Consider the following 12,243-nt stretch of genomic DNA (forward strand, 5'->3'; position numbering starts at 1 on the left):
GGCCAGGTATATTTTTCCACTGTGTTTAGGAAATGTTTTTATCCCCATTTTACTAATGATGAACCTGAGACTCAGAGGTTTTGACTTACACCCATTGTCACATGAGCAAGTCTTTAGTGTCTGAGGTTTGATACTCTGCTGTTATTGGTCTTCTTTTAAAATTCTCTCACAAGACCAGTTTATTTGTGTTTCATGAATCTTCTTAGATAACTTCCAGCTCAGAAGAGAATTATAATAGACTGCTTAATATGCAGCATTTTGAGAACTCTTAAATTTAGGAAAACTTCTGTTTTCAGTATATAAAATTAATTTACTCTTGGGAATGAAAAATAAACTACTTGGTCTTAATTTTTTAGTACTTGATGAACTTAGGGTACTTTCAGTGAAATGCTCAAATTTTCCTGTAAGAATATGTCTTTCTATATAGGCTGAAAAGTAACTTCCTTAAAATGTTATTAGTTTATGTTGTATATAGGTTTAGATTTGAGGGATATTTTTGTAATTTATTTTGTCCATTTTCCCCCTCAGATGACAAGGAAATATGTCCTATACCTTTTCCATCTTTTGCAAAGAAACTTTTGATATCTCTCTGTAAAGAAGTCCCCTTTCAAGTGAAATGCATGGCCTGCCACAAAACATTACGTTCTCACATGGATCTTACAGCCCATTTCAGGTAAGTATAACTCAAGTAATAGAAAAGTTTTAGTTATGGTTTTAAGTGCCAAGTATTAAAAGCTCTCCAACCTTACTTGATGCTAATGAAAGTGTGCTTCTGAATAGATACTTTATAGATAGGATATCACCTGGCAAGTAGGAGGAGTAGGGAAACAGCATATTTTTTAAGTTCCTCCCTATATAAAGGAGCTAGTTTAATTCCTAAATTTCATGTCTTTTAATATATCTTACATATTTAAAGTATTCTAAAGCAATTGGACTCTATAAAGTTTCTAGGTTTACTTAGGGGCATCTAGTGTCGCACCCAGAGGATAAAAACATTTTGAATCTGGGCTCTAAGAATACCTGAGTTTAAATTCAGCCTCACTCTTTACTAGCTATGTGACTCTGGGAAAATCGCTTAACCTCTACTACCTAACTTTCCTCTGAAAATTGATGCTAATAGCATTGCCTCCAAGGGTGGTCATTAGGATAAAATGTGAGAATATTTTTAATAAATGCTAGGTTATTATGTTTTTATCACTTTTTGCTAGATGTCATGGAGGATAGGAAGAAGTATGAGACCAATTGTTCTTTCCTGTAGGACCTTTAAAAACATATACATGTAGAAAATGAAATAACTATATAATGACATTAAGTAGAATAGACAACATTACTATGAACTTAAGTATCAGAGGAATCTTAACTTTTATTTTTCCCCAATTACATGTAAAAACAATTTTTAACATTCATTTTTAAAACTTTGAGTTCCAAATTCTCTCCCTTCCTCCCTCCCCACCCCCTGCCCAGCCCCATTGAGAAGGCAAGGCAAGCAGTTCAATATAGGTTATATATGTGTAATCATGCAAAACATATCCTTAACAAGTGATGTTGTGAAAGAAAGCAGAGCAAAGAAAACTCAAGAAAAAGTAAAAAAAAAGTATACTTCAGTTTGTAATAGACACCAACACCATCAAGAGGAATCATTTTGAATGAATGGGTAGGGGGTTTATTATGTTTCTTTGTCTTCCATTTTGCATTATATGAAGCTAAATAACATTCCCCATTTTAAAAATTTCCATTTCTGCAAACATAAGTATAATAAAAAGATGATTGCACATGAAACTTCAATTCTATTATATACAACTTGCCATTCCTTTAAAATATATAATAAAATTATGTAAATTTCTTTTCATTTCTCCCTCCACCTTAGAGATAGCTTCCATTAGACACAAATATGTGTGTGTATATGTAACATCATTCTATACATTTATCAGTTCTTTTTTTAACAGGTAGTAATATTTTATATTTTGTTTTATTTCTTAGAAAAATGGGTCTTAAGACCATGACTTTAATTAGGTTGTTAGGAGAAGAATATTCACACATGGTACCGTGGGCAAAGCTTTCCAGAGATACGCGGTCAATTCTTATCAGTTGTTATTGTAGGAGTTAGACTTCATGATCTCTCCAAAGTTACTCTCAACCCTATTATTATGTACTTGTGTTGAGATAGCCAAGATTGACATTTTGTAGAAACCACCCCTGACTATTAGAAAATATTAGAATGAGATGTGTAAAATAGGAATATATTTTTTTCAAAGCTTTCATGAATAACAAATTTTGTGTTTTACTTATCAGTAAAGTTGGAAAGCAAATTATTTATCGTGTTCTGAATAACAAATTATTAGATAGTCCACTATACACTGATAAAAAAAACAGTGCATCATTTTTTTCCCCATAAATCTTACTATTTACTTTCCTCCATAGCAGGCTATGGAGATGAAATTCAACTCCTAAGATTTCTGTCATTTTATATTCAGATATTTAGAAATTTCTGCCAGACTTGAAAAATATATTTCTTTTTTCATCATAATTTCTCCCAGTATTTTTCTTCTTCCCTCTCTCAGAGAGCCATCTCACATAATAAATAGTATTTTTAAAGACAAGAAAATGAAGTAGGAATAATTCACAGAACTGATTGATATATTTAAAAAGTCTGAAAATGTGTGCATTGTACCACATTTGTAAACCTTTCACCTCTACAAACAAATGAAGTGGTAGGACTATGTTCTCATATCTCTCCTTTGAGCCATACTTTGTAGAAATACTGATTTAATTCAGTTTTGGAAAGTTGATTTTTTACTTTTTGGTTAAAGCCCAAATTAGAAAATTTTTAATGACTTTGTACAATCTTGTCTTGATCGGTTATATTTATTTACTAAAGCATAAATATCAGGGAACAGGTGAATGTGAAGATAAGTCAGACCTAAGGAATATGATTACATGTTGTAGGCAATGGAAAATCATTTAAGGTTTGTGAGTTGAGAAAGTGCCCTGGCCCAAGAGGTCTTTTAGAAAGATTGATATGAGAGTGTGGTAAATTAAAGGGAGGGAGAGCCTAGAACCTGGGAGATCTTTTAGAAGAGTTTTGTAAGTGATCCATGTTTAAATAGGGGAAGTCCTATCATAAATGCTTGTGGGGAGAATGGAAAAGGAAAGGAGAGAGATTTGGCAAACATTGCAAAACTGGTTTTGAGAGTGTGGGGTTGGGGAAGAGGCTCCAAGCTTGGAAGTCTGTGACAAGATATCCAAGTGGAAATGTGTCCCATAAGAGAGGATAGGGAAGTGTTGTTATGGAACTTGTAGAGAAAAATCAAGTTTGGAGATGGACGTTTGGGAAATATTGACAAAGTTGAAAAAAGTATTCAATGGGTAAAGATTGAACCTTTTTGGGTTATATACATTTAGAAAATCAAAACTGGCCAGTGTTAGGAAGTTCACCTCTCACTAAAATGAGATTTTAATTGAGAGAAAGGGGTGAAAAAAAGAACAGTATAAAAAAATACTTGGGGAGTGATAAAAGGGAATGAAAATCAAGAAAAGATCATTGATAATTAATATTCATTACTATAGGGACAGAGGTAAAATCCATATTGAAGAGATTAAATAGAAAATGAGTGGTAAGGAAGTAGTAGAAACATGAATTATAATTATATACATACATACATACACATCAGTTTTTATTGAGTAGCCATTCTATTCTTAATTATAAGAATTATAATTTTTATTACCATTAAGTTTCATTTTTCTTGATTCAAACAATCATTCTAGCCTGTATTAATTCTTCAAAATAAGCCATCTTGTTGCCCAAGAAAATATTCACATATTAAGCAGTTTAGTCTTCAAGAATAGTTAATACATTATAGGATATATATTAATCTAGTATTTATATATTTATGTTATATATAACATATGATATAAATATATCATACACACATACTATTTGATGCTAGTTACAATTATCTAATATGTGTCAGTCATCTCCATTCTCTTCAAACCCTTCCATAGAAATTGCAAACAGGCAAGATAAAGCAAACTACAAGTATTTTTGAAGTGTTTTAAATGTCGTTGTACATTACCATTATTAAAAAGCATTTATTTGTTCATGCATAATTATAGAATTTAGAAACATTTAGTTTATAAAGATGTTTTATCTTTTGTGTCTAATTCAGAGTCCATTGTCGAAATGCTGGTCCTGTAGCAGTAGCTGAGAAGAGTGTCTCCCAGGTGGCTGAGAGATTCAAAGCAAGAGGTTATTGTCTAAATTGCAATGAACTCTTTGTGGATGAGAGCAGTACCAATAATCACAAGCAGAACTTGGGACACAAAGTCCGAGTCATTGCCTCAATGGAAGAATCCATCTTGATGTATTGCCATGTCAATGGAGGCAACAAACCTCCCTCTGATTTGCGCCTCCTGCTAGAGCATTCAAAATTTTCATCACTTAAAAGGACTCTATCCAATAAAGATTCAAGGACACAGGCATGCAACTCTACTCCAAAGAAGAAGAAAAACTTGGAGGATCAAAACAGTGAAGGTGTAATACATACGAAACAAAATAAGTCGGTCTGGTTTTGTGAATGCCAACAAAAGTTCCTAAGTGAAGATGCAGCAGAAAAGCATGTATTCTCAGCAAATACAATGTGCCATAAATGTGTAGTCTGTGGGAAGGTCTCTGAAGATGCAGGTGTTATGCGTTTGCACATGAGCCGGTTTCATGGAGGGGCGCATTTAAATAACTTTCTTTTTTGGTGTCGGACATGCAAAAAGGAATTACGGAGAAAAGAGACTATTATGGCTCATGTGACTGAATATCATCGTGGACACACTTATTTTTATGAGCAAGATGCTGGAGAAGAGGAACCTTTGCCATCCTCTTCCAAGACGCTGATGAGTAGCCCTGTTAACAGGAGTAGTCTTTCAGCTATTTTGCCTGTTCTTCAATCCCCTTCCACAAGTCCTCCAAAAAGCCCTCCGCGAGGGAAATGGCAGTGTCGAATTTGTGAAGATATGTTTGATTCCCAGGAAAGTGTTAAACTTCACTGTATGTGTTTAACAAGTCATCAGTTTCATAGGTACAGCTGTGACCATTGCAAAAAGTCTTTTCACAAGATAGAGACATTATACCGACACTGCCGAGACCAGCATGACAATGACATAAAAATTAAATATTTCTGTGGCCTCTGTGATCTGACTTTTGATGTGGAGGAAGCATTTTTGAGTCACTATAAGGATGTTCACAGCGTAGACTATGTGTTTGTATCAGAAAAGCCTGAAACTTCAATTAAAAATGAGGAAGATTTCCCAGTATTGGAGAAAAGTAGCTTATTAACATGTGGCTGCCGGGAGAGTTACATCTGCAAAACTAACAGGAAGGAAGATCACAGTAGATGTCTACAGATCTTGCTTGACAAAGGTAATCTGTGGTTTCGTTGCTGTTGGTGTTCAGCAACAGCACAGAATGTAGCAGACATGAATGCCCATGTTCTTAAACGACACAAGGGAGAGAGAGATCATAAAGAAGAGCAGTACTTTGTGAAGTGTGCCGTCTGCAGCAAAAATTTTCATGATGCTGAGAGTGCTCAGCAACATTTTCACACAAAACATTGCTTCTTACAAAAACCCAACATAGCTCACTTTGGACCAGAAAAATTAAGCCCATTCAAGTTTACTGCCAGTGGTGCACGTGTAGACAGAAAACTGAAACATCCCATAAGCTATCCAAAAATTTCAGACTCTCCTTCAAATAGACTACTAAACATGGATTCAGGAGCTAAGAATGACATAGGCTGTCAAAACATAGGTATGACCTTAAAATTATGATTAAGCAATTTTGTAGAGCTTAACATATATATATGCAGCAATAATCAGCATGTCTCCAATAAGACAGTATATAATACTTGACTCAAATGAATTATAATAAGGTCTGTGATATCGTAAATAATGAAAACTTAAACCATAACCCATCTGTTTTAAACCAGAAATGTGAGAGAAAAAATCTAAAGCTTTTCAGTCAGCTAATAGATCATCCAGGTTATAGTAACTGGGCTTCCTTTATTATCTCCCATTTACTTGGGTTTTTTTAGCCAAATTCCATACTTTTAAGAGACTTAAATTATTGTACATATCTTTTAAAAGAGATAATTATCATATAGCATTTTTCCTGTCTCAACGTTGTCATGATTCTCATAAGGCACAGGAAATTCTTCATGAAAGGAAGTTAGTTTGGGATTTTTGTCCATGTTCTTAGAGAGTTTAAAAATTCTTTTGTTGGATGTTAACTGCTGTCATTTTTAACAGCATTAAGCCCCCTTGAGAATGAGGTCTGCTGAACTAGGCCTTTTAGGAGCTAGTGTGTTTTTGGTTTCAATTTTTAGCTATGAAGAATGCTTTTAAAGGTCATTTTTAAAAAGTACAAGTACTCTTCATGTAATCTGGGTGGGTATGTTTCCATTATGTTTTGGAGGGAAAACTTCTGCATATTAAAAAAAAATGACTTAGCAATGGGATTTAAAATGATAGCAAAGAAAGCGCATAAATGTTTTGGTCCCACGGATTGATCCATAGTATAAGAGTATAAAACAGAAAATTAAAATTAGTAGTATACTGCCACCTTCATTGTATACACTCTTTTCCCCTATTCATTCTTAAATGCCTTCTATCAGATAATAACATAGATTTAAAACTGGAAGAGACCTTTGAAGTCATCTCATTCAGACCCCTCATTATACAGATAAAATCTCAAGATCAAATAAGTAGTGATTGTCAGTAAAAATTTGAACCCAAGTCCTTTAAACTCAAAGCATGATCAGTAGCTTTACGTTGCTCTACTGTTGTTCATCTTAGCTGGTTCACAAGGTTGCCTTTACAAAAGGTATTAATCCTCTCTTTAGCCCTGGGGGCTTTTAGCAGAAATAAAAGCCCTATGACCCTAGGATAAGGGAAAGGGGAAAAATGAGAATGGGGTCAAAAAATTTTTATACTGCTAAAAAAGTAATACACGATGAAATCAGATTCTGACTCAGCACATTAACTCAAGTTGCATACCTAAGAATTTAATTGCCGTTATTTTGTTGTAGCTACTTCTCTTTCAGGTAGATATGGGGAAATAATTGTGTGTGTGTGCCTTTTTGGTCTTACTTTGCCAAGATTTCATACTGAGAAAAAGTTTTACAGAAATTCCGACTGATAGTGACCTGTCTATGTGTCTTTACCAGATGAAGGAGATGTTGAACTACCAGATTTGGACTACTTGCGAACCATGACTCATATAGTCTTTGTGGATTTTGATAATTGGTCAAACTTTTTTGGTCATCTACCAGGATTCCTTAATCAGGGAACCTTTGTCTGGGGATTTCAAGGTAAAGTTAACAATGAAAGTTGTGTATATCCCCCTTGCTTTAAATTCAATCTGGCCCACTTAAATGGAACTGCTTTTGAACCCTCCTGGAATAGAACTTGGACACATTACATTGTGTAATGATTATTTTCCACATTTTACATTTATAAGTACATTATTATATGTAAAGCCCTTTGAGGCAAGCAAGGAAAGAGAATGCCCACCATACTGATAAAGCTAAGTGGAGGGAAGATTGTATGATTTGCTGAATCTGAAGCCAGAACTAGAATGTAATTCTTAGGACTCTGAATCTGATGCTACAGTGTTGATATAGTGAAATGTGTGCTGGATTTGGAAGTCAAAGAATGTGGGTTGAAATCCTGGCTCTCTTCCTTACCTAACTGTCTTATCTTGGGCAAATCACTTAATCTGTCCTACCCTCAGTTTTCCTCATCTGTGAAATGAAAGTGTTAGAGTATATGACTTCAGAGAGATCGCTTTCAACTTCAAAGTTAGGCTCTTGTGATCTTTCTGAAAGGCAGTGTTCTTTCAAAATGGCAAATAAAATCTTTTTTTTTTCTTTTTAGAGGGGGAAAGGTAGGGCAACTGGGGTTATGTGACTTACCCAAAGTCACAGGACTAGTTTTGTGTTAAGTGTCTGAGGCCAGATTTGAACTCAGATCCTTCTGATTCTAGGGCTAGTACTCTATTCACTGCACCACCTAGCCACCCCTAAATATAAATCAGTCTTATCAGTATTTTAAAGTTAATGCTTATCTATAGGAATATTTTGACATTGAATTATTAAAATTTCTTGGTTTTTGTTAGTGGTGCAGATTTTATTAAGGAGTTTATAAAATGTTTTCTTTTATTAATAGGATTACATAAAAAAGAAATTTCTTTGAAATCTTTTGTCATAGCATTCAGTATCTTAAGTATTTTCTGTGTTTTGAGAATGACATTCAGTATTTAATAATCTTAGCTGTATTTAGATTTGTTGATCCTAAAGTCTCTTAGAGTTTTGTTAATTTCTCTTTTATTTTAAAGCTGTCTTTGGGAATCTAGAAATCATTTGCTTGGTTCTGAAATAATCATAGCTCAAAATTCCATTTTAAGGGTTCAATATCAAAACACTAGACACTAAAGTTTAAGTTTTGTTTACTAAGGTTAGTAAGCTCCCATAAACCTCAGGGCTAGCAGGTCTCCCCTCATTCTGTTAATATATATCTCTACATCTACTACCCTGATCTTCAATGAGAAATTATTTTAATGTCTGATTTCCTCCCCCAAAGAATTTTATGAGAACTATTATTTACTATTTTGCTATTTACTATTGTGTAATATCATATTGATAACGTGTCAAAGCTCTAAAATAGAATTTGTAATCCTTTGTACTTTTAAAATATAGTATAGAATATAATTTCTTCCACCAAAGTAAAGAAATTAAGTTTAGTAATAACAGATACAGAGTATAATTAATTTTAGTTTTTGACATTAGATTTTTTATTCATGTGTTTAAAAAATTTAGGGGAATTTCTCAGTGATTTCTTCTCCAATTTGACTATCATTTTTACATTTTTAACATTGAAATCTTAGGAGGAAATACCAATTGGAAGCCTCCAGTCAATTGCAAGATCTTTAATTACCTCAATAGGATTGGATGCTTCTTTCTTCATCCACGCTGCAGTAAGAGAAAAGATGCTGCTGACTTTGCCATCTGTATGCATGTGAGTTATAATTGTACTAAAAGTATATCTGGTATCTACAGCTCACTTGATTCTGTGTTGAAATATTGGTTCCATTTAAATTTAAAGAAAACTAAGGCAGTTCTTACTTTATGTAAATTTGCATTACACAAATTCAACTTATTTTAAAGGATTCTGCGTTCCAAAAAGACACCTCTGAAATTGTTAATTTTAGAGTATAGTACTATACTTTCTCTATTCTTGCAACTCCTACACCTGGCGTGCTCTGCAACCTCCATCCCACCAAAAAATAAACCTTTCAAGTGAGGTAGAATGGTCCACAAAGAGACCACCCTGGTGCCACTGGAATCCCTCCTTTCTTTTCTTATGCCCATAGGCAAATTAACATTACATAAAAATTACTTTATGTAGAGGCCTGCAGAATAGTCCACTTATACAAAGCAAGAACAGTTTGTACATCATTCTTGAAGGTTTTTCTCTAATAATAAAAGGAAAACTCCCCTTTACACAATGTTTTAAGGTTTTCAAAGTGCTTTTCTCACATAAGCTTTTGAAGTAGGTAGCATATGTTTTACAGATAAGAAAATTAATGTTCTTAGAAGTTGTGATCTGCTTGTAGTCACACAGCTAGTGTCTGTCTGAAGTTTGAAGTTTTGAGTCAACCTCAAGCCTTCTGCCTTCAAGTTGAGCAAGCCATACTGTCACTAATAGCTGACATTTATAAGAGTGCTTAAAAAAAGTGAAAGTTTATGTACCAAGCACTAGTGCAGCTCAGTTCTTTATAACTTATTAGAGTTTAAACAAACAAAAAAAATGTTTGACATTGTAGACTAAGCTGAATACAATATTACACATATTTCATTTATAGGAAAATTTTTCTATACCAAACTTACAGTTTTCTAAGCTGAATGCTTTCATAGATTTATTTTCATTTGGAGTGGGTTAGCAATTTTTAAATTTACCTACATTTGGTTTCCTATCAAAATTTTTCACCACAGGTTTTAAAATCCCTTAATAGAAATTTCCTTTTCTCACTTTTCTACTTGAGGTATAATTTTTATCTTTACTTTGTTTCTCTACCACTTTTTCTTTCTAAAACTGACCTACTCCATTATGTGACTTTGGTCCTGTTCTTTCCTATTTTCTCTGGTACCATATCCCATCAACTCTCTTGTTCTGTTATATTAAGACTCTGACTTTAAATTAATAACTTACTATGGCCTAGGAAATATGCTCAAATTTTTCCCAAATCATCCTTTTTTTTACTCCACCACCATCCTTTTGTACTGTCCCATGGCTCTCTTTTATCTCTGTCCATCTTTTAGAAAGAATGATATCTTACTACTCCATCACTCCAGCATCCTTTATAGAGTCTGGCTTTTCCCTACCTCCTGTTCTGCTAAAAACTTTGCTTAAAAATTGCCTATTGTCCAATCTAGTCATTTCTTTTCAGTATTATTTTTTTCTACTTTTGCAGAATTTTACATTGTTAACCATTTTTACCCTACCCCTCTATCCCCCTCAAATTACAAACTTAACAGCTGTCAACAAAACAAAATAATACACAAAACAAATAGTAAAATCTTACTGTAACTACCTTAGCTTTAAAAAAAATTGATTTTTATTAATACATGTTTTATTATCTAGATTTTTTTCTCTGTATTCCTTCCTTTCCTGCCCCTTAGAAGAATTATTCTTACCTTAACTTTTTAGAATGCAGAATGAAACAAAAAAACCCCCACAGAAATATTTTATGTTTTGTCCCCTTTTCTAGGTGTTGCTCATAGTTTTACCTTTGGGTTCTAATTGTCTTTTTCTTCTTTGTTTTAATCTAATCTAGTTACAGTCAATGTGTACAAAAATTCTAGTTTTATTGATTTTGCACTGTATTACCTCATGTAATTCTTTTCTTCTATGCTTCAAATATTTATTGTTTTTAATGGCACTTAATATTATTGATTACATCAGTGTGCCTAATTTGTTTATATCTGTTACCTTAAACGTGTAAGTTTTTTTTTTTTAAAGCAATTGGGGTTAAGTAACTTGCTCATGGTTACATGGCCAGTTATTTCTGGGTGTGGTGCTAAGTATCAGAGCCCGGATTCCATCCCCAGGTCATCCCAACTCTGGGGCCGGTGCTGTTACTCACTGAGCCACCTGGCCGCCCCAAAAGTGTAATTTATACAGATAAATTTCACAGGGTTTAGGGTTGTTGATTGGTTTGTTATATAAATTGAATGTCTATCAATATTTTTATATAGATAAGTTCTTTTTCTGATATTTTGGGGATGGATGGGGTCCCTTTCTGGGTTACTATACCCTCTTTCCCACCCTCCCCCTATAGCCTTTGTTGAAAAATTCACATTTATGACTCTGTACTTTCTGGTTTTAATTGCTCTATGACCATTTTTTTTTTGCCCCCATTCCTTCATTTGACTCTTTTTACTACTATCCCAGGATGTAGGCATGTATCTCTTCTCTGTATATATTTTCTACGCTCATCTATTGTCACAGCTTCAATTTTACCTTTATGAAGAGGTCTTCAAAACTACAATTTCCAGCTTCATCTTCTCTTTCCAATTTTTGACCATTTTCAGTTACTTAAAAGACTGAAGGATAGTGTGTTATAGTGGAGAAAATACTTGTATTCGAGTTTTAGAGACGGTACTAATCTATATTGGTAGAGTTTTCTCTCACAGGAATTTTTAGTTCTGTTAATGTCACATGTCCAGTACCTGATCCTCATCCTGGTCCATCCAGCTGACTTAGATATCCCAAACTCATTATTATGCCTACGAGATAATCAAGATTTGACTGACTTCCCTATTTCTACTAGGTTCATCCTCCTCCAGTACTCTTGCACCAGATCTTAAAGTTGTTTTAGGTCTTTTCTTCTTTCCCTTCTATCTCTAATAATCACCAAGCCCCCAGTACTCTAGTATTTCATTTGGATTTCCTTTCCATACTCATTGTCAAATTATTCTGTTTGAAGCTCTCATTACCTTAATAACCTTTCCCAGCAGCCTCACTAGATTATGTTCTTGTTTGTACCATCTTGTTATTTGTATAAGTGTTCCTTATTTCTTTATCAGAAAATGTTTGACTACAGGGACCCTTGTCTTCATACTTTCCTATCAATAATACACTGATGATTATGTTTTTACACATAGCTAATGTATTTTGCTAAATTGATGATTTTGGTAA

General features: G+C 33.7%; 1 protein-coding gene across 5 annotated transcripts in view; it reads left to right on the forward strand.

Moving 5' to 3' along the window:
- ZNF451 (zinc finger protein 451) overlaps positions 1-12,243 on the forward strand; it is a 135,580-nt gene that overhangs the window by 98,376 nt on the left and 24,961 nt on the right. For 4 of the 5 annotated variants that reach the window (XR_011164970.1, XM_069070678.1, XM_069070679.1 and 1 more), the window contains exons 9-12: positions 529-673; positions 4,167-5,797; positions 7,212-7,355; positions 8,930-9,060. Coding sequence is in view for 4 of the 5 variants with exons in the window: in XM_069070678.1 (XP_068926779.1) it covers positions 529-673; positions 4,167-5,797; positions 7,212-7,355; positions 8,930-9,060 (2,051 nt within the window). In the remaining variant the exon portion in view is untranslated. The remainder of the gene's footprint in view (positions 1-528; positions 674-4,166; positions 5,798-7,211; positions 7,356-8,929; positions 9,061-12,243) is intronic. The other variant, XM_069070681.1, reaches the window with a different exon arrangement.

Source organism: Petaurus breviceps, unplaced genomic scaffold (genome assembly GCF_028583685.1).
Source record: "Petaurus breviceps papuanus isolate PSGF00001 unplaced genomic scaffold, PetGlider_PUasm1.0 90822, whole genome shotgun sequence".
Classification (NCBI taxonomy): domain Eukaryota; kingdom Metazoa; phylum Chordata; class Mammalia; order Diprotodontia; family Petauridae; genus Petaurus; species Petaurus breviceps.